Below are 26,893 nucleotides of genomic sequence, written 5' to 3' on the forward strand. Positions count from 1 at the left end.
GCAACTAACTAAGCAAAAAAGATAATCGTTTGCTTTCCCCAAAATGATGATTTTGCACAAGACACTTGCAAATGTGTAGAGGATATACATTTGCGAAGTGTAAGGCGTCCAAGTCCTTGCAAGTTCTATATCTTTGGTCAGAAATCCAAATTTGTCAACATTTTAATTCATATTCACTAATTAGAAAAGCTAAAAGACTTTGATGCTGTTTGAAACTATGAAAAAAATAAATATAACCTCATATGCTGAGAACAAGAGTAACAAATGGAGAGGATACCAACAACATCGCTAATAGAGGGTATCAGTTTAATGTGGATGTGATATCCTCCAAAAGGTTTTTAATCCCCTTCATAAGTTCAAGCAATCACATCCCAAAGGCTGTGTTGTTATTATTTAGGGTTCACTTGAAAAAAAAAAAAGTGGACCTCCAATAAGGACCAACGAGTTAGGCTAACCTCTATGGACTAGATTGAGCCAAAAAATATTCAAATAAAAAAAAATTGTGGTCTAAAAGTTAACACTACTTTTCTCTCCTAGCAAGTGCCGCAGTTCAACTAGCAGCGAGATTGAAACGCTGAATGATTCAGCGCTGAAAAAGTGACCTTAACGTTGAACCGTTCAGCGTTCACAAAAATCACACGGATAACAAAAATCACAAAATTTGATCTGACAACTGAAATTTAAAACGCTGAACCAAACAGCGCTGCGCAGTGGTCCCAGCTGACGTAGACTGCTAATTTAGCTGCTAAATTAACACAACGATAGGACTTAAGAGGTTGTCCTAATTGACGTGGACTGCTAATCTAGTTGCTAGAATAGAAGATCATATTACCTAGCCTTAGGACGGGAGTCCTTGGCTGTCCATATGGAGCATATCCGTTGGTATTATCATGCAACAGTTGGACTTAATTAGATGTAGAAACTAGGTCAACAAAAAGTAAAGTCGGATATGACAGGCAGGTCCACCACACAACTTGTGTAAATCCGAGGATTGTAGACTGTACATACACATAATAGATATACTAGGCCTGCTCAAAAACCTCTGTATATTTTACTATTTTAAGTACTAACTTCAGAAACAAAGCAAAAGGTACAGTACCAGTTAGATACTACTTTGTTAAAGAAATAAAGAAAAAGGAGACATCCATGCATGAACAGTGAACCCTAAATAATAATCACTGATCACTCTGCTGCAACACAACGACACCTCTGCTCTCAAACAAACTCACTTTTTCTTTCTTTTTCTAAGATATATCAACACTCATTCCAGGCTTTTCACACCATTCATAATAAATTGGCCTCTTCTTCATGGTGTGGGGGGGACCTTTCTCACTTACAAAAAAACTGAAAATTTTCCATCTTTTTCTGATCTCTTCTTACTTACTTGAAAGTTAGCATAAGACTAGGTCTACAATAGATAAACAGTAGAAAGTCAAGAGAATTGGGACCAAAACATGTCTATTGCACTAAAAAGAGTAAAACCAAGCACATGTTAGCAAACAAACAAAAAACAAAAAAAAACAAAGGAACTAGGCCCTGAATTTTGACCAGATTTGTGCCCAATGTTTTACCAAAATATAGCTAATCTAGAGGGGAAACTTTTTTTTAAAAAGTACACACAAACTATATCTACTTGCAATGAAGTTATAATAGTAGATAATTGATGGTAGGAAGTTGTTGTACTTCTGGAAGAGAAGTCTTTTGGTGTTGAAATGATGAATTAAGCACAAGGAATTGGACAACTTTCATTTGATCCAGTCAGAGCCGATGGGGTTGGATGATTTCTTGTGGTAGCAGTGGTTGGTTGATAAGTCCGGTTAGTTTCTGTAATAGAAATACTGGGGGTTGTTTGCCGATGGAGGGTAATGGTGAGGATGAGATGTTTGTGGTGTGTTTGTGAAATGAGGAGGGTGGTGTAGAGGAAGTGGCGGGGCAATCGTTGTTGAAGAAGAGAATCCTGATGATGCTGCTGCAGTAGTAGAGAATGGGAGCATTCTGTTAGCACTGGAACCGTGGTGGCCGTGCATTTGGAACGCCCAATTATTTGAGAGGCCCTGTTGACCTACTTCGACCCTCTTCTCTGTCCCTCTTTCCTGCTCAAAGAGATAATCGTACTGCAACAGATTAGACTCAGTTGCAATGACAAATTTACCATTTGTCCAACAGGTAAATGACTTAGAAAACAATTTAGTCTCAAAGAAAAATTTACAGGATAACCAAAACAGCAATACTAGGCATCTGTTTAGTTGAAGGCAATTTAATCTTACAAATGCGGAGGGACTGGCAAACATAATAGGTAATTAAATTTGCATTTTTCACTCTCTTTGAATTCAAATAGCAAGTGTATGCAAAAGCTCTAAAATGATAGGATAAAATGGTTTTAGTTAAAACAACAGAAAGAAGAGTTTACCTCATAATTCGGAAAGAAACCGGGGTATCCACCATTCCAAATGGGAGGTGGTTCAGATGCCATCACATGGGCATGAGGGTGTTCCGCAGGTGTTGACGTAGCAGCCTGCAAGTGCAGAACATATATCATATGAGTATGTGCTGAAGGCTAGAAACAAAACAAACTCAGTCTGGATAGAGAGTTCAATTGCTTCTATCACAAATGAGTCACATGTTAACTAAACACGGAAGCCTCTTAGATTTCAGGTTCAACTAAAAGATGCTTAAACATAACAGAATGGCTTATCATTTGTTTGAAGCGATATTAGAATGACATAAAAGTAAGGATAAATATAGTGTCTCGAGTATATTACACTTCCTCTTCTGGCATCAGTCAGCTCGAAAGGAGTAAGCTGGATATGGTGAGCGCCCATGTGATCATTCCCTTTAGGAGTATTCGGGAAAGAGGAGGGAGACATTCCCAAATTAAGGTCAAGATTGTGTTCATTGCCTGAAAAATAGTATCAGAAAAGATAAATATACTGAAATTCGCACATTGGTTGAGCATCAATATAAGTATGATACAAGTAAACTTATTCAAATGGTATAACATTAGTAACAAAGCTATACCTCCTAAATTGACATCAGGAATCATCTCTCCCTCATAGGAACTAAGCTCAAAGTTAGTAACTGCTTCCCTTCCGTTACATTTGATCGCTGCCTTGTCATAAGCTCTAGATTATAGGAAAACAAGGTTCCGTAAGCTACTCAAGTAAGGAAATTCCGAATAAGAATTTGTTTGGCAGAATTGAGAAGTCATAATCTACAATACCTTGCGGCTTCTACTTCACTATCAAATAGCCCAAGATAAATATACCTACAAGCAAAGTAATGTATAGTCATCAGTGACAAAGGATTTCAAATTCTCCGTCAAGCAATTTACAGAACTCTGTATTAAAATCAGCAAAATTAGCCAAGCCATTCGAATACTATTCAAAAAGGTAACTGAAAATTACTTCTTGCCAAGGAATTGACCCATGCGAGCTTCCCATCGACCACACTTATGTAATGTAACTCCTCTATATTTCGAACTCCCTCTTGAAAAACCAGTACTCTGGCGGCGAAGGATATGAACAAACTCTTCTTTTGTCAAGTTCTTCATCTACAGACAAATGAAACACACACAAACAACAACCACAATCAATCCAAAGTCCATATTTAAACAGCATTACCAAACTCAGTCCAAAAACATTACAATCACCTGTTTCAAATCATCGTCATAATCACTAAGATTAAAGTTAATATCCGCCTCGACTCCTCGGAACTTGATTGCAGCTCGATCATACGCTCTGCAATCATCATTAAATAGAGATATCCATATCAAATCAAAATCCCCACAAAAACCCTCCAAATTCCCAACAAAATTAGTCCAATAAGATCAAAAATCTCACCTTGCTGCAGCATGAGCTGTATCAAATCCACCTAGAAAAACCCCAAAACCGACCAAATTCAATGATTAAAAACCCTAAAACATAAAATCAAAATTGAAACTACAAAAATCAAATTCTTACCCAAATACACCTGTTTCCCACAATCCCTGTTAATCAAAATCCAAAACAGAAAATTCCAATCAAAATCAAATACAAAATCAAGAAAATCAATCATGATTAACAAATTTATGGATAAATTTCTTTTTAGGACTGACCAAATATGAGATTCCCATCTCCCAGTTCTTCTGTAAAATGTAACTCCACGATACTGAGAACTTCTAGACCTAGGTCCTCTTCTACTTTTCTTCACTGGTTGTGGTTGTGGCTGTGGCTGTGGTTGTGGTTGTGGTTGCTGTATGGGTTTAACCACCTCACGATGAACAGTCTCATTTTGACAAAATGAAAGATCAACATAATGTGGTCTTGAATTAGAAGCAGAAGAAGAAGAAGCCATCGATGAACCTAATCGAATACTTATACCATCACCACCATCATTAGTACTATTAGGAGAAGCAGGAAATAGTTGGCGAGTTACATAAATTGAGTTATGATGACTCAGTTGCTGTTCTTCTTCTTGATCATCATCGTCGTCTTCGATTGTGATTTTATTTTTATAATCTCTGCTTAAGATTTCAAAGTTATAAGCAGTAAAAGTAGAACATGATTCTTCATCACCACCATTACTTGATGATACACCTCCTCCATCAACATTTGCTGCTGATGAATTTGATGTCCCTGAATCATCTATAAATATTCCTCCACCACCAGCACCACCTCCACCTGAACTTTCTTGTTGTCGTTGCTGATGATGATGATGTTGATCTCTTTCCATCATTACTTCATCTTCCCCACAAGTATAATCAACTGACATACCTATATTAAGATCCAACATCTTCTTCAAAAAGCTCTTAATTGCAGAGATGCAGAGTTTTCTGGATGTATTATGCAGAGAGTTTCAGAGATTAAGATAGTAATGAATCTAAGTCTCTTTCAACCACCATTTTTGTATTTACATTTTATGTAATCTTGTCTCTCTGCTTCAATTAATAACTTAATCAAAGAGAAAAAAAACTTAGACGCAACCAAATGATGATCTGATCTTGAGGAATCCTAAAAATCTCAAAAACGATCAAAAAAAAACCACATACTACATGGACAAAATCAAAAGAAGAATAATGATAAAAAGGAAGAAGAAGAAGAAGAAGAAGAAGAAAGCGTTACTGACTAAAACAAGAAGAAAACAGAGAGAGAAGAAGAAGTAATCGTGTCAAGTTCCATTTAAAGAATATCAGACAAGTGGTAGGTTTAGTTTCTGGTTTCAGAAACAAAAAACAAAAAAAAACTCAGAAAAACAACCTCAAACAAGATAAGATGAACCGATGATGAAGAAGATGAACAGTGAAATTATTCAGTCAGGTCCAGATTTGACGTGAATGAAACATTTTCATTTTTTTTCTGCAGCCTTTTCTTCTTCTTCTTCTCCCTCTCTCTGTTTTTCTCTTCTGAGAGAAATTTTGACAAAAAATGATCAGCTATATAATAATTTTTTGTTTGAAAACCGGTTGTTCCGGTTTGGTTGATTTTTTTGCTTAATCAGGAGTATTAGGATTAAAAAAATAATTATTTCCTAAAATATCAATATGAAGGAAATAATATCTTCAACAGTAATCAGTACTGCTGCTGCTTTAGTTTTTTAATGGTAACCTGGACCTTACCCACCCCCACCTGTCTATTATAAATTATTATTATTGATTGTATCTAATATTGTTTAGGTCTTAGGTTCACTCTTCGTACCTGGGAAATGAAAATAATCCAGTGGATTTGTACATTTTCTACACATTGCCCATTGGTTCATCAATAAAGCCATCGGATTTCTAAACATTTTCAAATTTCTTTCTCAATCACTCTAAAGTGTTTCACTCTATTGACATTGGATGATATCAAGATCATTGGGAAAAACAAAGGTCACCTCTCTTCTTCATGGCTGCTTGCCTGCTACAACTACAAGGGATGATTTTTACGGGATACCAAACTTATCAATGATGCTAGACACTTACATTTCGTTTTATCCCGAAACTGAATCCAACGAACCAGGTGATGCGTGCTATGTATTAGGATTGTTAAGGGCACAAGTGGGCACAAGGGCACGGTGGAATTTCGGTGAAAAACCAAACTCAATCTGTAGCGTGTTTTGATACCAGAAGCAGAAATAAGAATCACAAAAAGCTTATTTTTGTGCTTCTAGAAGTCGTTCTGAGAAAATTATTGCCAAACTGATTTTTGACTTTTTGATTTCCAGAAATCAAAAAACAACTTTTGAGTGTACGTCCATTCGGAGGTTATTTGGTTAGTCCTAGTAGCCCCTAGTCGCTTGTAGAATTTGGCAACTCCGATAAAATATGTTACAAGCGCGTTCTCTTACGTGGTGCATTTCGATTGTTTATTTATCATGCATTCAATGTGAATAAATTTTTCATTCAAGAGTAACCAAGGTAACCGCGTAAAAACATATCCATGAGTGCATTAAAAATTGTTTACACCATCCAATTTTAAGAAATGGCACATTTTATTGGGTTTTTATGCTTAGAGTTCTACAATTGTCAAAAAATAACCAACTCAGTCCACTATCTTGATCTCATAATTAAAAGATTGGAAATTTTGCATTACTGTTTATAGGGTATGAGCATCAATTTACTGTGGAGGGTATTAAAATCCATATTAAACAAATTGAAAAATAATTTATCTTATATATGTTCTACTACTCTCCATACAAAACTCACATGCAGATTTGAAATTTTGGATCTGAATTGGATTGCTTATGATTCTGATCTAGTAACATTGATTTGGAAACATACTTCAGATGCTAGAGTGTAGTCAGGCATTCTGCAAACTTAAATGATGCTCGGAAGTTATGCATCAGCTTAAGCTAGGAGTTCAGATACTTATAGCGCATTTGAATACAAATCTGTTTTCGACTTCTGCTTCTTCAGAAACAGAAGTCAGGAGAGAGGTCAGGAGCATAAATATTTTGCTTCCTTTTTTGACACGATCCACGGACGGCGGGATTCGAACCTCTGCCCTAACAACTTGAGAGTTCGTCCCTGGCCAACTGAGCTAGCCCCAGTCGGTTAGGAGCATAAACATTTTGCTTCACAAAAAACTGATTTTTTTCTTCTACAAATTATTCTGAAAATTATGTGCACAAACTAACTCCTAATTTTTTTGTTTTTAAAAATCAAAAAGCAACTTTTGGGTGTCTATCCAAACGCGCTATTCAGCATTTTTGGTTTTTAATGTCAAGTCTCTGTTCTTCTTCTTTTTGGGGTTGCCAGGATCAACATGCAAATCCAACTGCTAACAATATCACTAGAGAAGGTTCCTCTGTATCAACACTTGTTGCAAATTAGATAAACTTGTGACTGACATGGTTTCCCCACTTGCTCATCATTTACTACCTATGTCACTCTGGTGCTACTTCATACAGCCTCGGATCATAAATATACAAGAAGATTGGTTGGACTAAAACTAGGACAACGTTGCCTCAAGCTTAGGCTCATAAATACAAAACAGGCAGCACAAAGAGTCGAACGAGATATTTTGCCTCGCGTTTTTAGGGCCCACTCAAAAGGATTTAGGGGCCATCAATTTATACCCATCCAAAGACTCTAGTTAAGGGATACCCTATATGATATTGAAGTTACATAAATGCCCTTCTGGTAAAACCGTATAAAAACCAAATCAAAAAAAATTCTACTCATTTCAACTCTTCTTTTTCCAATTTCATATCTTCCGATTGTGGAAGAAAAAAAACTTTCCTCGTTCAACCGAAACATCGCCGCGAATCGTAAAATCAAAACATCGTCGATTCGTTTATAAAACAATGGATAAGGGAAATGAAACCCACAGACCTAGAACCAAAAATGTTGCTCGGGGTATCGATCCAAAGATTGGGATTTTAGCAAGAAATAAAGAAATTCTTGCTGCAAATGAAGAAGAACGCGAAGAACAAATACCCGGCAATGTAATCGGTGGTGGCGATTCCGATAGTCAAACACTTCGTCAACTTCAAATGGCCCCAATTAGGTAAGAATCTATCATTTTTGGTGTTTATTTCGCTTTAATTAGTCGAATCGAGAAAAAAAAATTCGAGGGTTTTCGGTTATTTATCCAGATTCGGACGATATTCATGCTCATTTACTTCCGTATGTAGTCGTGTTCTTCATTTCTCAAGAACATCGACAGTATTCGGGAGAAAGATTTGATGATTATCTGCCGAATATTGGTGGTCATATCTTCCTGGATACAAACTGCTAATAATCGGTAGTTTAATGAATTTTCTGGCTACCGAATATATTTAAGTAGACACAGAGTATTCGGAAGAACACTCACTACCGAATGTATATATTGAAAAAATCTCAAAATTTCTGATATAGGAAAAATCCCATTTTGGGGCCAGTATTTATTCGGAAGACAATATAATGTTTTATACCTCCGATTGTGTAGGATAAAATTTTAGAGTTTCTGAACTCCAGTTGATGAATATTTGGTTGTAAACATGTTTAGTTATATTCTGATTGTTTTTTATTCGGAAAAAATATGTGTCTTCTTACTTCCGAATTTGTACATTCAGGTTATAGATGTGCACTTTGTCTTCCGATTGTGTAGGATGAAAAATTTACAGCTTCTGAACTCCAATTGATGCATATTCGGTTGTAAACATGTTTAGTTATATTTCGATTGTTTTGTATTCGGGAACAGTATGTGTCTTTTTACTTCCGAATGTGTTCATTCGGGTTATATATCCATACTTTGTCTTCCGATTGTATAGTTTGTAAATATTGTTCCTTTCTTTGTTGTTTATAAAAAGTCGAGAAAGGAGGAAGAAAGTGACAGCTAGTGCTAGGAGGGAAAGGAGCGCCAAAGATAATTCAAGTGCTCAACAAAGCTTACAAGAACAAAGCAGTCAACAAGGAGTGCAACCAAGTGCTGAACAAAGTGTAGAACAACAAGGCAGTGAACAAGGGGTGCAACCAAGTGTTGAACAAGCCGCTCAACAAAGTGAAGAACCAACTGCTCCACAAGTTACACCCCACCATGAAATTGAACCAGTTGATCCAGTGCCAAGAGTAGAAGAAGAAGGACAACCAAGTGGTACCCAAAAAGCCAAAAAAGGAAAAGATGGTGTAAAGAAGGATATTGCTAAGAAAGCATCACATCTTGTCCCTCAGCACTTGAAGAAGAAGGGTATTTTAGCAGGCACAATCCTTGGGCTACCGGCGGATGGAGGAAAATTGCTATTTGGAAACAAACACTCATGGGCCAGAGAAATATACGAAACCGAGGTAATAAAATTACTATTTTTTATTAATGTATTGTCTATGTGTTATATCGTAATATTTGTATTAAGTATTTTTTTATGTACTTTAATAGGATCATCAAGATGCGGTCCGTCTACTCAAACCTACCGCCGCACCAACAAAAATGCTTGCGTGGCCTTTATCCGGTGAATGTGAAAGGTTCAAGTCAATTGTTGCCAACTCGGGGTTAGCTAATGCCGCCGAGAATTCATTGTTGGAACATGATCGTGTGGCCATATTAGCGTTCGTGGAGAGAATGTATCCTGAGACCGATACTTTCCATATGCCGTTTGGGGAGATGACGATTACTCCGGAAGATGTTGTGCAGATTCTTAACCTTCCCGACCAAGGCACAGCTGTGAAGTTTAACTACACAAAGCAGTTAAGTTGGGCACAACTTTATGCTCTAACTAAAAAGTGCTTAGGTTGGGATGAAGAGACAACAACAGCAGAGTTTAGGAGGCATGCAAGTTACAGAACAAGACAGATCAACATTACAGCTTTGATGAATATGTTTCGAGGCACCTTGGAGAAGGAAAAGAATGGAACGTTAACTGATGAGCAAGTGAACCACGCTGCCACCGCATATCTCCTTTGTGTATTGGGATGTGTCATATTCCCCAATACTTCTGGCAACCGGATCGACGCCAACCTTATACAACTTTTGGATCCTCTCCACGAAGTCGGTGACTATTCTTGGGGCACGGCATGCCTAGCATTCTTGATGGAAGAGTTGAGAAAGGCTTCGAGGCTAGGAACCTGCCAAGTTGCCGGGAATGTGGCTCTATTGCAGGTTTTTTCTTTAACTCTATAACTCACTCTATAGTTATTCAGTAGACAATACATATAATGCATATCCATAACTCCAAATGACGCATATTCGGTAGGAAATTATCCATCTCTTTTCCCGAATGTTGGTTATTCGGTGGTTAGGTACTTACTTTGTTTTCCGACTATATACGATCGGAAATATTCTTTTGATATTAGAACCGAATATACATGCCAGAAAATCTATAGGTTACTGAACTCCAAATGACGCATATTCGGTAGGAAATTATCCATCTCTATTTCCGAATGTTTGGTATTCGGTGGTTAGGTACTTAGTTTTATTTCCGATTATATATAATCGGAAATAAATTTTGGAAATTACTACAGAATATACACAATCTATTTACTAAAACTTGGTTTCTTATGTATATAGGCATGGATCTATGACCACTTCCCTATCCTGAAGTTGGCCGGAGAGAACCCGGGGTGGTGCAAAGGTACTCCTAGAGGAACAAAGTATATATTTGAAGACAAATGTTCTAGGAAAAAAGAGCAGCAATTGATTCGCATGAGGGATATTTTGGACCAATTGAAGGCCTCGGACGTATGCTTTGATCCATACAAGGAACATCGATCCAGTGGGCATATAAATGTTCGGTCGGACTTGTCCCTTTATTTTGGACCGTTGTGGCACCCCACGGGATATGTGATGTATAACCCCTCTAGGGTGATGCGACAACACTGGTATATACAACAGCAACCTGTGGAGAAAATGGGGGACTACTACAAATTGGAGTTGGAGTTGTGCTCTTCTAGTGGTGATAATCTCACGATTGTTCACACAGGCCCACCTACTGTTCTTGATAACTGGGATAAGAGGAATGACTTCATTATCGACACTGGTAGACGAACCACCCGAGGTGATGAAAATTCTCCAGACTATATGAGTTGGTATAACAAGGTATCACATCCTTTGGTTATCCGTGAAATCAAATCCAACACTACTGCGGCGGGTTCAAGTTATAATTGTATCTTCAAAGACAAACCAGCTGGTTATGATAGACTGGTGCGTGTTCTTATATTTTTGTTCATTTTATATTATTCATATAAATCTTAGGTAATTACTGTTTGATGTTATGTCATTACGTATAAAAAACAGGTGAATAGGTTCAAGCGTGTTTCCAAAATGTTAACTGCATGCCTGAAGAGCGGAGATCCCATGCCAGCTGAGAAGATCAAAGAGGCTAGAGATCTAGTTGATAATATGGATAACGAAGATTATGCTGCCCAGTTTGGGGAGAAAGTCACGAAGAGGCATCAGCCTAAGGTGGCAGTATCAAAGACGGGTAAAAGAACTCGAGCTTCATCGAGCGCTGAAGCTGCTCCAACTGAAGGTGCTCAAACCCGTGGTCGTGCAGGACTGGGAGGTAGTCACGGTCATAAAGTAAAGAAGAGCAGATAAATGACAATGATTTTTGTTGTACATTCGGAAATTTATTTGGGTAACTAAGTTAGACAAGTTCAAATGACAATGATTTGTGTGGTATATTCGGAAGTTTTGGTAACTAATTTAACTTCCGATTATTTCAAAGACAAAATTTGAAAAGTATAAGTTTTTCCAAATTATGATTTTTGGGCCATCGTACATTCGAAACTTTACAAAAAACCTATCCTCCGAATATTACAAGTTCAAAACAAACCACGCCATGGCTCCAGGTGGTTCCAAGGGCCAATATTGAAGGTTAGACAGCCCATATTCGAAAGTTTTGGTAACTAATTTAACTTCCGATTATTTCAAAGACAAAATTTGAAAAGTATAAGTTTTTCCAAATTCTGATTTTTGGGCCATCGTACATTCGGAACTTTACAAAAAACCTATCCTCCGAATATTACAAGTTCAAAACAAACCACGCCATGGCTCCAGGTGGTTCCAAGGGCCAATATTGAAGGTTAGACAGCCCATATTCGGATGTTTTGGTAACTAATTTAACTTCCGATTATTTCAAAGACAAAATTTGAAAAGTATAAGTTTTTCCAAATTCTGATTTTTGGGCCATCGTACATTCAGAACTTTACAAAAAAATTATCCTCCGAATATTACAAGTTCAAAACAAACCACGCCATGGCTCCAGGTGGTTCCAAGGGCCAATATTGTAGGTTAGACAGCCCATATTCGGAAGTTTCGGTAACTAATTTAACTTCCGATTATTTCAAAGACAAAATTTGAAAAGTATAAGTTTTTCCAAATTCTGATTTTTGGGCCATCGTACATTCGGAACTTTACAAAAAAATTATCCTCCGAATATTACAAGTACAAAAAAAACTGTTTCCTGGAACCAAACAACACCATAATCGGAAAGAAAGTTGACTCATAACATAACCGAATATTACAATCGGTAGGTTGTTTAACAAAATAATCTACCGATTTCGTATAATCGGCTAGTTTTTATATTAATAATACTCCGATTACATCCATTACATAAAGTTCAAGCGGCCTTAACCTTACAATTTCGTCAAAAGCACCTAAATCCATACTTCTAATTGACCATAAAAGTATTAAAACAGATCATAACTTCCAGTGACCATAGAAATTGTCCCTCTTGATTTTGTAGCATCCTTCATGTTCAAATCGTTTCCCGTAGAGGTCCACATACCGGCGATCCGCAAGATTTCTCTGAAATTACGAATGAGTAACAAGTTAGTACTAACTTTTGTTAATGTGAGTTGGAGTTACAGAGATACTTACTCGTTTTTCATACGTCCACCAAGGAAAAGCGTTCCTAACAAACCGTTCCTCATCTTCAAGTTTGTCAATCTCCTTATCGAGCGCATTCTTTCTCATCTTAATGTCATTGGATGATCTTCGAATTCGATTACCATCTAAGGCCTCAAATACCATTAAGATACGGTTCCATATCTGCTCTTCGGATTCCGATTTGTGGAGCTTGTGAACACGATCATGAGCAGTTACCACAACCCACGTTCTATAAATCGCACAATCTTCTTCTTCGGCAAAAGCAATATCCATGTTTTTTGTTATGAAAATTAAAACTGAAGAGAGGAAAGAGTTTGGTGCAATTGGGGTGATAGATATGAGTTTCTTCATATAGGTTTAGGGTCCAACGGCTCTTTTTGTTTTTCCCAAAAACTCCAACGGCTAATTTGACGAAAGTTGAATGTGGAGAAACCAATAATCGATAGGTATTGTATTTAGCATATCTACCGATTATGGTAGCTTTCAAAATTTGAATTTGGGGCAACTTATAATCGGTAGGTTTTGTAATATATTTAACTTCCGATTAACGCTGCATCCAAAACACGAACCAAGTGGTTATGGCTGGCTGTGTACACTCCCGATTAATGAACACAAATCATTCTAATACTGTACCGACTACAATCGGAAGTCTGGGAAATATTTTGGCTTCCGATTGCAATCGGAGGATAACAATGTTATCATATCCTCCGAACATATAAGGGTAATTTCGCCATTACGAATTACGCGAGATAAGGGCTGGCTACATTTTCCCTTTGGGTGACCTTTTTTGTTTTATTGTTGGTCCCTAAATCCTTTTGAGTGGCCCCTAAAAACGCGAGGATATTTTGTTCGAGTGTTTTACATATGTCGGATATGTCGGATAGTATAAAATAAATAACTGATAAAACGTTGGACGCTCTGATATAAGCGAAAGAAAGACCTTTGTTTTTCATGGCTGCTCCGATACAGAGGGGTTACCAAACTCTGTATGATTAAAGGGTGGTCAGTTCAGTACTGGTAATATTCCCTGTAATTTAGTAATCCCTCGTAGCTTTTAAGCTATAAGTGTGTGCACGCCTGTAATTTAGTAATCCCTCGTAGCTTTTAAGCTATAAGTGCGTGCACGCCTAAGTAGACATCTTAATCTCCGTGAAATTACGAAATTTACTTGTTCAACTGCAAATTCATTTAAAAGAAAGTAAAATTATCGAAAACATTCAATCATAGACAAACAACCATCAAGTGGCGTGCTTTCCATTATTATCACTCGATTCAGTTTTTTTTTTTTACCCAAACTCTAAACCGGATCGCATGATCCCGGCCAAAATACAGGAGTGCCGTGCCGAGAACATTCCTAGCTCCTGATAGAATGGGGACATCATGCATACTGGACCAACAGACCACTATGCGATTGTTTATAGTAATCGACATCGGTCAGATACCCGATATGAGCAACTAAACAACAGCTGTCGCTCTCTAATTTATAGATCAGATCAAGGAATAATAACATAAGCTAATCAAAATCAAAACAAATGCCAAGGGACAGCTGTCTCATACTGATTAGATCAAGCATATACTTGTTTTAAAACAAAAACAAAAAATTGTCTCCAGCCACTAATTATGTGACCTAATACTTTGTTAATTGGTATTCCCCACCTATAAAAATTAACGTTATTTATCATGGTCCATTTTCTTTACTTTCTATCGTTCCATTAGACACACGACACGTTTGAGTGATGAATATGAGTGTGGGACCCGGTGATACGAAGATAAAATGTAATATCTACCAAATATGTCTTTCAATCATTTTTTGAACAATATTAAACCATTCCATATATGGCTATTCCGACGGGGACCATCATGTCTCTGTCTCTGTCTCACAAAGTAAGAGGGAATCGGAGTTTGGTAAAGAATCCATATGTATCAACGGTTTAGATCGTTTCACCCTCAAAAATTTTATTACGCACTCACCAGCATTATTCTAAACTTTGTCATGTAAAAATATGAATAGGACTAGTTCGTTTGTTTGCTCATTTTCTTTTCTTTCGTTGATTATATTGAACTACAAATAAATTACAATTACATGAGGATAGCGTGTACTTCTGAAATTATTTAAATAATTTAGTTGGGGGAAATCGGAACAGTCATTGGAGCGGTTACAACAGTTGCGCAGGATACAAGACTGACAAAGAAATCAACCAGATAGCATATGTTTTCAAACCATGGACTAACAATATAGTTACGCAACCGGATTTGATGAAAAGTCTAACTCTTTCTTATCGATTTTTAAGTAACATGACAAGTTTAAATGAACTGATTTGGATTAAGTTTATTTCCAAACTATTTAACAAATCCACATACAGTAGAGTTGTAAGGATCCAAAGATCCATCCATTTCTCAGGGTTTTTTCATCATTACGATAACACATATGACAATAGCATAATAGGATCCAAAGATCCCACCGTTAGTCATAGTTTTCATCAGATATATTGTAATATAAGTAATAAAGATAACCAAAATTGGCTTTCTTGGTGAGGAATCGGTCTGAAATTGCACCGAAATCTGTCGGCTGCATCCATTGCTTGTTAGTGTCTTTCGAGTTGATATTTTTGCTAGTGTCTTATGAGATGTTGTTACTACTGGTGTTAGAAAACACTTGTTGTTGTTGTTTAATTTCATAAAAGAAAAACCTAACAGAAAATCCCTAAATCAAACCTAAAAGGAAAACAAAATAGACTAAGTAACCTTGTTCAAAGAAAAGAAAACAAAACAAACCAATGAAGGTTTTATCTCAAAAGCGAAATCCTAACTAAAATTTAAGTAAAAGGAGAAAAGAGATAAGCGGGGTCGAGGTTCAAAAGAGATGAGCTACTCATCTCCGATCCAAAAGAGCAGATCTGAGCAGGAAAATTTTCATACAACAGAGATTTCTCTGATAGCTGATTTCGACGAGAGAGAAAGTAGTGAAAAATCAGAACAGTATGATCCTAAATGTTTGTCGAGAAGGTGCCTGTTAGATTTTTGTCCGCCGATTAATCAAAGTTAGTTTGTTAGTTCGTCTTTTTGGCCTTTTCTTCGTCGTGCAAAAATACTCTGAAAGCTTAATCGAAACAACAATTCTAGATGGACAGTGACAGTGGCGGAACTAGAAATTCAATGTGGGAGTGGCTTGAAAGTAAACTGGGTTTGAGTGGGAGTCGCTTAAGTCTATTTTTTTGGCTTGATTTTTCAGCCAAGTTTCAAAATCACAGTAAAAATCTATTTTTTCGGACTTTAGGGTGGGCTTAAGCCAGAAGAAGTCACTATGTACCTACGCCTCTGGACAATGATTGAACATTTTAAAAATCGATTTTGAAAAACTGTGAGGGTGGGCTTCGCCACCAGAGAAAAATAGGAAGTTGGTTTTTGGGCCCCACTTTTATCTCTCAGTAGGTTTCTAAAGTGTTTTCTTAGAGCTTCTCCAATGGTTTGATGTGCTTATTTCACATATGTCAACATTGTCTTGACTTTCTCTCGGTAAAAATTCCCTTATATACATATAAATTCGTAAATATTGGGACCTAAAAAAATTCATCTCCAATCCAAATCAATCTTAATCTTTTGTTTCTGAAGTGTCATTTAATAATTGGTTAGCAATCGTTCTATTTTTATTTTATAACTTACTCCACCAATATAAAAATGACTAGGTGAATGTCTAAAACTAGACATTCACTTGACAATGTCTTCCCAAACTTAAGCCACGTCACTCCACATTCATTTAGGAAGTTAAGGTTGGAGAAGGGTTTTAGAAAAAATTGACGTATATCCTATGTAGATGTAAATGTTTATCCTCACGCATGTTCCATTGGAGAAGTTGTTAGGTGTTCATCGATCATTTTTGTAATAGAAATGTATATTTTCGCATACCACTCGTTCAATGTGAGTATTTATACGACGTGTGGCCATCCCTATTCCTGACCCTTCACTATTGACAGAAAAAGGCGACCTATACAAGAAACAACTACCGTCTGCCGGGGGTCTAAGTGATCGCGAACCGTAACGATTCTAGAACCGTACACGTCGTCAGCTTCCTTAATGTCGACACAGATGCTCCTTACTAGTTGTTCAAGACTGTTGGTTCCACTCGATTATAATTTATAGCTTTTCATTAATTTTACTTTTTTTGTTGGTAATAATTTATTTTATTATTATTCATTCATGTCGTGCCCCAGCAATACTTGGCTCTTGGAGAAAGAATAAGAAACCGACGACGACAGTGGGACAGTGAACTGAATAGGTTTCGAGAAAAGGTATCAAGTGTTGCGTCTTTGTCCTTTGTTTTTCAGCAACACGTTTTGTGCAACTCTTATATTCCGTTCCTCCCGATGAATTTGTGATGTGCCCCACAAGTTCACGGCCTTTACAGAAAAACCCAAAATGGTCGGGAAGGGACTCCTCCGACCAGCTCTCTTTTGGGAGTCTGTCAAACCATACAAGGCTTAAGCTATCCTGATTTACGAGAATTTTGTCAAACCACTTCCTCATAAAGACGTGAACCTCCAAAAATTGTGACATATTTGAACAAGCCAACGGTTTCCGTTTTTAGATTGACCATTGGGTGCTGATTTTACCATTCAGTTCCGGTTTTATCATTATTCTGTCAGTTTCGTTTAACTGACAGTTAAAGTAAAAAATACACAAAAAAAAGTAAAAATATGAAAGCTTAAAAATTACACATAAAATTACAATATATATACTTTTATAGTTTAAATGGTTAAATATATCTAATCTAAGATAGATCTAATGGTTGATACTAATTACATCAAAACTAATCGGTTTTACCATGGATATATGGTTTGGTTTTTACATCAAACCAAAATTGAAACCATTATTTTCGGTTTTATCTTTTTAAACCAAAACCAACCATAGTAAATGGTCTGATTCGTTTTTCCCCAAGGCATTTTTTTTTGGAATGATTTTTTAGGGACCATGATTTTTTTGGGGACCATGGTCTTATTAGGCCACCTTCCCTATAGTTATAAGGGGTGTCCTACAACATTGAAATGAATAACCTACCCTTAACCTAATTTAATTTAAAACCAACACAATAACCACCTCTCTCTCTATATATATATATATATAACCACCATCGCCGATTACCACCACCACCACCAACAACCATCGATTACCACTACCCACCACCGCCGATTACCACCACCACCAACAACAACCACCGATTACCAGCACCGCCCACCACCGCTGATTACCACCACCACCACCTCCAATTATCACCACCAACAACCACCGATTACCACCACCACATCCGATTACCACCACCACCACTATATATATAGCTTAATTTAAAACATTAATAAAGATATTCTCACAAACCCATTACTTGCCATTCGTTTTTGGTTGAATAAATGAGAACTAATCATCAAAATGAGTTGAAAATAGAAGTTCCAGAGAGGTTTAATGGAGTTTTTTTCAGTAAAAAGTTCGGTTATCACAAATTATTTTTTTCTTAACCGAACTCAAAGTTCGGTTGATTCGCAAAAAAATACTTTTAACCGAACTCCTTGTATTAGAACAATACAAGTCCATAAGTTCGGTTCGTTCGCAAAATTATTAAGTTTTCTTTGTAACCGAACTCTACCTATAAGCCCAGTTCGGTTGATTCGTAAAATATTTTGAAGTTTGCGAACCAACCGAACTTCTAACACTAGGTTACTTTTAACCTGAAGTTCGGTTGGGAACTTGGTTGCGTTGAAGTTTGCGAACTAACCGAACACACAAGATGTACTCAAATAAATTGTCAAGTTCAAAGTTCGGTTACCTACCATTTTATCCTAGGTAACCGAACATTGCACTGTACGACCAAAACCTCCATTAACGAGCGAGTTCGGTAACCTGCGTGTTTGGAAAACATAACTGAACTACACTTTCGGTTACATGTTCTTGACATATGGTAACCGAACTACACTTTCAGATGTGTTCGGTTACATGTTGTTGACATATGGTTAACCGAACTGGCCCAAATTTACATAAAAAATTTCATTTTTTTGAAAGTTTGGAGCAATTCAACCAACATTATCTAAGTTTGAAGCATACCTGGGTACCCAAGTACCCTTCCTCCGGTTGTGGTTGGTAAAATCCATCGTTTTTCATATTTTCCTTCTTCATCTTCTCTAACTTTACTCTCTCAATAATTCTACTTCTTTAAAAAAAAACTCATCTGATTTTTTAATCTCACTAATTATCTTTAACTTAATCATCTCACTAATCATTACACTAACTATTATTAACACTAGCTAATCATCACCCAAAATTAATCAAAAGGGTAATTTAGGTATTAATATAAATATCTAGATAAGGGGTGACCTAGATTTACTTCTAATATCTTTACCTAAAATAAAATCATGGTCCCCCAAGAAAAACCATGGTCCCCAAAAAGTCGTTCTTCTTTTGGAAATTTGGGCTTCCAAGCCCATTTTTGTTTTCTTGCACCTCCTAATAAGATTTTGCTTCCCCATGGTCAAGTTTCCGGCTCTTCCCCTTACCATATGCGAGTTGCTACATTTTGTTTTATTTTTGCTGCTGATGTGATACACGATATAAATACGTTTTTAATCCGTTAATACTCTTTGTGGCAATCTTAATTGAATTATATTTTTGTGGTTTTTATGAGAGAGATTAAAAGTTATACAAACGGAAGAACCTGTAGGAAGGTCAGGATTGTCCACCCCGTTTTTGAGGGGTACACAAATTTGCACTCCCAACTCCTTATTGATTGACATGGCTTCATTAGAATTACTTTTGATTGCAGTGTGAAAATTGTAGCTTTGGAAAAAGAAATAAAATGATTGGTATTACCCCTGTTTCAAAAAAATAGGCAGCTTTGTGTGTAAATGTACACACAAAGCTGCCTATTTTTTTGAAACAGAGGGAGTATGTTCTTTCTTGAAAAAAGAAGTAAGTTGAACATGAAGATAATTTAAAAACGAGTATTATCAAACAGGAAATCAAAAGTCAATTCTATAAATAAAAAGTTAAAAAGAAATAATGCTTCACAAAAAGTAGATTTTTTTACTTTCTAGAAGCTTTTCTGATATTTTGTCAACCTAAATTCTAACCTTTTTACTTTTGAAAATCGAAAAATAATATTTCAGATTATTTTCGGATACCCTTTTAGGTTCAGATACCACGTTAAAAACTCATTGAAAATCAGCTTATAAACTTAGGATTACCTAAAACCTATTTACTTCGCAAAGACGGGAGGTAGAACGGAAAATGGGTCATTTGTCCAAATATATTTAAAACATGGTTCAAATGGACGAGTAAAAAATTGTATGGGTGAAATGGACACAAAAAAAGTAGCAAGGATGAAACTGAATTCATCCTGACTTAAACTTAAAAAATAGCAAGGATGAAACTGGATGCATCCTGATGTAAATTAAAAATAAGAAAAAGTATTTCAAAATGGGTAAGATGAAACTGTTTACATCCTGGCTATTTTTAATTTTTTGTCCATTTAAACAGTATCAAAATCTAAATGTCTTTTGCACCCAGAAATTATTGATTTTGGTCTTTTTTGACCAATTTTGTGAAGATATAAGAGAATTTAACACGGGAGATATTTAACAAGCCATAAACAACCTTGTGTCATCTCTAAAATTACGAATGAAAAGATATACAAATGTAAGGTAACAACCAAAATCTACCTATTGATGTAGAACTACGAACAACCAAGGAAGGTTCTCGCCCAAGATGTAGCTTTTCGTACGTCCATAAGTTGATTTTCTCAAGCTTTATTATTTTTGGATGTAGTTCATTATTGTTAGTATTTCTTTGCGGTGTACAAATTAACGCATTCTGGTCCAACAATTAACCTCGATTAGGCACATTACGTTACGTGATATATTATAAAAACAATTAGCAAAGTATTGTACGAAATGTTGGTCTTAGTTTTACATGTATTATGATGATTCATGATATAGACATTGCTTAAGAATGACTAATTATGCAATAATAACATACCTACTTGCAACTTGATAGATATGGCTTCACCAATGACTTGATTTAAAGTATCTTTTGGTTAAGCTTTCATTTTCAACCTATGTTTTTTAAGAAATTTAAGACTTTTAAGATACACCTAGAGATAAGCTTGATTTACCTTAAAAATGGTTGTTTAACACTTTAACTATGAGCAGCACAATTGGACTTTAAGATTATTAGAAGTCTATTTTAAGCTTTTTTTTGTAAGTTGCCTAATAAACCACAAAACCTAGTACCCTTTCAAAGGCATAAAGGAAGTTTCTTAAAATCCATTTTGACAAATTCTATTTGCGATAAAAAAAAAAAACAAAACTATGTTTCTTTTTCCTCTTGTCATTAAAGCATTGAGATTGACATAAATATTTGATTGTAATAAAAGTCGATTTTATCAAGAATGACTTCTTCTTCTTTTTTTGGTTGCATATTACTTGTTTGACATTCGCATGCTTACAGTATATCAACACCGTTTACGACTTTCATTTTAAGTTAAAAGCTAGAGATTTTGGCCGTGAAAGGATGAAAGCTATGTATGAATCTTGTTTCATCCACTGAATAAAGAGATTTTTTTTTTTTTTTTGGAATGAATGAAATTTTGCAGTGTCGTTTTTCTTTGCAACTTCACAAAATGCATGATTCTCATCATCAACTTGAACAAAAATACTCTGGCAACATAGCGTGCCAATTCTAATAGCATTGGACATTCATATTCTTGTACAAATCACTCAAGTTCTTCTACATTTCAGAAATTCAAAAGTAAAAAAATAAATAAAATCTATGATGGATCGGGTTCTCCGAATGGAGTTTGCAGCAAAAGAATTTTTGCATATTACAAAATAGATGATTTACAAGGAATGATAATCAGGGAAAAAACTAAACAAGATTGGCATATTGGCAGAGGTGGAGCCAGGTTTATAAGAATGGTAGTCCAAAAATCTTGCATAAGCTAATTGAGGTGTAAAATGGGCTTGGGACCTTGGGTGCCCATTTTATGATAAAAAAAATGTCAATACAATAATGTTTAGGGCTAGGGAGCCAGCTGGATTAGGTGCGCAACTGCCTACGAAGTGTGAGTTGTTAATCCTGGCAAAATGAGTCGTAACGCAAAAATTTTAATCGAAAGCTTGTAGAACTAATTGCTAAATAGTTCACAAATAAAAGATTGAAAATACACCAGGTCGCCACGAGAAAAAAAAAGGAAGTAATCATCTTCTATCTTATATGATAAATGGATCATAATAGACTAATTGTTTGTCTTGTGATTTCCCACATATTTAAATGCAACCCCCCTCCAAAATAAAATAAAAATGTACCGATTGTATATGAAATTTTTGTGAAGATCAGTACATCGTTTAGTTTCTAATTTAGTATTAAAAACAGAAATTTAAGCAAATTTGATATTTATATTTATTTTACTTGTTCTTGCTCAAATTATATATTTTAGCAAATCATTTTTTTGAAGCAATATTTTAGCAGTTATCTTACCACATTAAGCGAACTTCTTTTATTTATAATGTTAACTAATTTTGTTCGAGTGTTCGACATACGCAAATATATACGTATACAAAAAAAGTTTAAAGAAAGGGGAATAAGACCATGAGTGTTTTGTTGGTCGATCTTTAAGCCATGAAAATTATCCAACTAGCACCATAACTTGATCAGGGTTTTACCGTTACATCAACTCAATTCTTTATATGCTTAGCCCAAACAACAGAGCTAGCATTTTATGTAAACCGGGACTAGAACTCGTTATTTTATTTTGTGGGCGCAAATAGAAGATCAAAGAGGTAGGTTAAGGATATGTAGTTGATGATTTATAACTTCAGAATTAAAAAAGTTTTGGAGTGAATTGGCAACTGGAGTAGTTGAGTCCATTTTCCTATTTGGCTCTGCACTGGTTAGCTATTTTATGACGGGATAAAATGCGACTGAGTTCTCAATTCTAATAGGGTATATAGATCTGGTATGTCGAAAAACGCGATTGAGCAGCAGAGTTGTTTAAAAGATTTTTAACACTATCATATAAGCAGTATAAATCATCGTATTGTTGGAAATTTAGGGATGAAAGAAGGATAAATCAGACACAAGGTTGTTGTACTTTCGGCTTCAAGGCTCGATTAAGATTTTTTTAAACAATTATTTCGATCCTTCCCAAATTATTGGCGAGTAAAAATGGATATGTGAAATATTACTGTCACGATATAATGAAGTCGTTTAATAACGTAATTGAATTCAAAGTTATACTTCTTGATTCAACCAAGATGCACAGTATAATATTCTAATGATGCTCAGAAGAGAGAAAACACAAAGTTTGATGGGATTGAATATCACTCCATCACTACTTATAGAGTATTCTTGTCTGTTAACGATGCATCTTCATCACCAAAAAATATTTTTGTCATGTATCAATAGTGGTTATTAAGAAAATACACATCTCTTAAAATTCAAACTAAAATTGGATTTAGGCTTCCTGAATAGATTTACCGTTTCCGCACCCTTCTAGGGATTGTTTCCCTAGACCCCTGCGCCTGATATGTCAGGTCGACCACAACTTAAGGGAGATGGCACCCTCAGAACCATCCCGTCGTAGCGGAAAATAAAACGCAATGTATGTAAAATTATCTGACGCATATGGTGTGTTTATATCTATTACATCTTTTTACTGATCGATTGTTCTAAAAGAACTGAAAAGATACATACCACTACCATAAATATATAATGACTTCTTTGAAGCAAGTCTCATGATTTGGAAGAATTACATTCGGAAGTTGATTCCACTTGGAACTTAAATGTGAAAGTTTGGAAGATCAACTCATACAATAAACTTTCTAATTTTCTTCTGAAAGGGATATGATTTTTGTTTCATGACATGGAATGAGAAGTCAGTACTCACTCTTATTAGATACAGCTCTAAAAGCCGACGTATCCCAAAAAAAAAGTATGTTTCGTAAATCTTTAGAATATGCTTTGGAGATGGGTATTTTATAGTCTAGTTTAAATCCATAAGATTTGCACGTTTAAAATTTTCATGGTCTTTCACAACATAAAACTTGTCTTTACCAAATATTTGCATTTAGTTTTATTCGTACACGATTCCCATCCAACTAGGTCAATAGCTAATATACCACTACCGTATAGTGTACAACATGGTTTTTAGACTCATATGAGTCTCAAATCGACTTGTATAAGTTTTGAAATTGCTTCAGACATACTGTGTCTAAATTATGATCTTGAATCGTAACTTTAACTTAGAATCTCGCCTAGTCATGGCATATTCATACAATTTATTTTATAAATGGTCCATGCCACTTGTTCTTGTGTGATGCATATATTTATGCGTGTTAAGAATTGACTAAGAATCTTCGATTTATGATTCAACATAAGATTCAATGCTTGGATATTAAATAATAAAGTCATGCCGTGATCTACAATTTAAAAACCTCGAAGTACAAAATGTTTTTTTCTTTTTTTTTACAACGGGTACCTTTTTTGTTATCTAGGGAACCAAAAATGTACAAGTTATGCTGGGGATACAGAATAGGACACCTGCATTTTTGTGGGTTCCAGTAATCAATGACAAATTCGATCTAATAGAATAATGTTTGTAAAAACATCATATTATTCTTCATTGTATTTGGTCAAACACTACTGCTAGGTTTTTCCAGAATTTTTTTCTCCTTAAGATCTTTTGGAAAGAAGCTTAGCAAAAAAAAATTGTTTTCACCGATGTGCTCAAGGTCAATCGGTTTTGATGTTTTTTTGACGAATTAGGGAAACTTCTAAGTATCCTGTAAATTATATGACTCAATTTAACCGAATATATTGTAGTCAAGTGACAGTCACCAACATATATCTTTGACTTTAGTTGAGGAACCGAGATGTTTCATGAAGACTTTTGGTGGTCATCAGTGGCGGACCTAAGAATTTCATTCAATGGAATCACACTTATCACTTACCAGTAACATTTCTATTAGTAGGCCACAATTATCAGTTTAATTGGGGTCAACCGTATGATTTATAGCTAAATTTTTTCTTAAAACATGGAATTGAGTGGGATCAGCAGACCCCACTTGACCCCGCTATGGGTCCGCCAATGGTGTTCATAAACAACAGTGTTAGATTTTTGAAGAAAAGATCAAGCACCTTAATGAGATACAAGAAGAATCTGATCCTCTAGACCATCAGCAATTATTGAAAGAGTGCAGTCATAACTTAAGCTCAAACATTTAAAATTGGTGGAGAAAAATAGGATTTTACAAAGAGCAAAAGTAAATTTTGATCTGGATGGGGACAAAACACTAGATATTTTGACAGAATTGTTAATGCTAGAAGCAAGGCCAATTCAATTGTCAAACTCATAACTGAGAAGAAGATTGAATCAACCATCCAAGAATTCTGGAAAAAATACACTGAATCATTTAAGGAGAAACAACCTTACTACCTAGATTTTAGCGGCCTTGCATTTTTTCCAATTTCAAGTGATGATAACTTAATGTTGGGGGCTGAATTCAAAGAAGAGGAAGTACTTAACGTAATCAAACATTTTGAACACAATAAATATCGGGACCGGATAGATTCATAATGGAATCCTATTTGACTTGTTGGAGTGTGATAAAAAAGTAATTGTGCAGAAATTTTATGAAGATGAAGTTGTGGGATGGAGACTGAATTGTTCTTTTATTTCTATGGTGCCAAAGAAAAAAGTTTCTAACAGTCCGAAGGACTTTAGACCACTGGGTTTATTGGGAGTGTCTATAAAATAATCTCAGAGTTGCTAACAGAAAGACTCAAAAGGGTGATTCCTAAGCTAGTATCTGATTTCCAAATTTCATTTAAATAAAAAAAAACAAATTTTAGATGGGTCTTAGTGGAAAGTGAATGTGTGGAAGCTAGGTTGAAGCAAAATAAACCAATTGTATTATGTAAGATACATATGGAAAGGTGTTTAATGGGTATTATTGTTCAAAATCTTGGAAAAGCATGGTTTTAGATCTAAACGGGAATATTGGATTCAATTGTGTATCTCTATCTCCAATCTCTCCCACTATTGGTAAATGGAAACTCATCGTAGAGATTTAAACTTTTAAAAATATTAAGTAAGATGGATCCTCTTTCTCACTTTGTTTTTTTATTAGTTACCGAAGTATTCACCAAATTGATATAATAAGCCATAAGTAGAGGAATGATACAAGATTTCAGAGTAACACCATGCAGAATAATGATTAGTCATATGCAATTTGCATATGACACAATAATATTCTTGAATGCTGACGTAAATGAAGTTAGATCATTGCTAGTGTTGTTGATGGTATTTGAAGCACTCAAGGTTCTGAAGCTTAATTTGGAGAAAACAACTTTAACTAGCGTGGCCGTAGATAACAACATCAAACTGCTCGCGAATGAGTTGGGTTGTAAAATCGAAAATTTTCCCACTAAGTACCCTAGCCTCCCACTTGGAGCTACAACTAGATCTTTCTCGGTTTTGAAAACTGTGCTAGACATGATAAAGGTAAAGTTTAATTAGCACAATGAAAAAAAAATTATAACTAAAGCAAAAATCATAACTCTCATTAGGAGTACATTGTTACCACTTCATACATACTACATGTCAATCTTCACAATCCCAATTACGGATGAAAAAAAGATGGTGAGATTCATGATAAGGTTTATTTGGGGTTCAAAAGAAAACAAGACCAAAATGTGCAAGGTAAGATGGGAGAAAATTTACAAATGGAGGTTTGAGTATTAACAATATGAGAATTTTAAGCAAATATATGCATTCCAAGTGGATATGGAGATTCTCAAAGGACGAATAAGATGAAGAACAACTTGTTTCCAATTAAGATGCAAATGACACATGACAAGGGTTTATGGAGAGGCATATTAAATAACAAAGAGGTATTGAATGAAATATGGTGATTTCAGTTGAAAATGGTAATAGTTGTTACTTTTGACATGACAACTGGAGCAGGGAGTGAAATATGAAAGAACTTCTTCCATTAATATACAAAAAATATGGATAAAAATGAGAATCTGTGAAGGATTCTGCGACTCTGAAGATATAAATGCTTATGTTTTTCTTATGAGCGTAATGGCCTCTCCTC

At 35.6% G+C, this 26,893-nt stretch overlaps 1 protein-coding gene across 1 annotated transcript; it reads right to left on the bottom strand.

The window, feature by feature from the left end:
* Window positions 1-1,045: 1,045 nt before the first annotated feature.
* LOC113310145 (floral homeotic protein APETALA 2-like) lies at window positions 1,046-5,387 on the bottom strand. The gene is made up of 10 exons (XM_026558728.1): window positions 4,094-5,387; window positions 3,960-3,985; window positions 3,840-3,870; window positions 3,650-3,737; window positions 3,405-3,550; window positions 3,221-3,265; window positions 3,019-3,122; window positions 2,763-2,899; window positions 2,411-2,515; window positions 1,046-2,093 (listed from the first exon to the last, which is right to left on the bottom strand). The coding sequence occupies exons 1-10, from the start codon at window positions 4,768-4,770 to the stop codon at window positions 1,818-1,820; spliced, it is 1,635 nt and encodes a 544-aa protein (XP_026414513.1). The 5' UTR covers window positions 4,771-5,387; the 3' UTR covers window positions 1,046-1,817.
* Window positions 5,388-26,893: the final 21,506 nt, after the last annotated feature.

Source organism: Papaver somniferum, chromosome 9 (genome assembly GCF_003573695.1).
Source record: "Papaver somniferum cultivar HN1 chromosome 9, ASM357369v1, whole genome shotgun sequence".
NCBI lineage: Eukaryota > Viridiplantae > Streptophyta > Magnoliopsida > Ranunculales > Papaveraceae > Papaver > Papaver somniferum.

Coding starts and splice junctions, on each gene's coding strand:
- LOC113310145 (XM_026558728.1), bottom strand. CDS start 4,770: ATGTTGGATCTTAATATAGGTATGTCAGTTGATTATACTTGTGGGGAA. Junction 3,266..3,404: donor GGTCAATTCCTTGGCAAGAA/GTAATTTTCAGT, acceptor CTTTGCTTGTAG/GTATATTTATCTTGGGCTAT. Junction 2,516..2,762: donor CTGATGCCAGAAGAGGAAGT/GTAATATACTCG, acceptor CTGCACTTGCAG/GCTGCTACGTCAACACCTGC.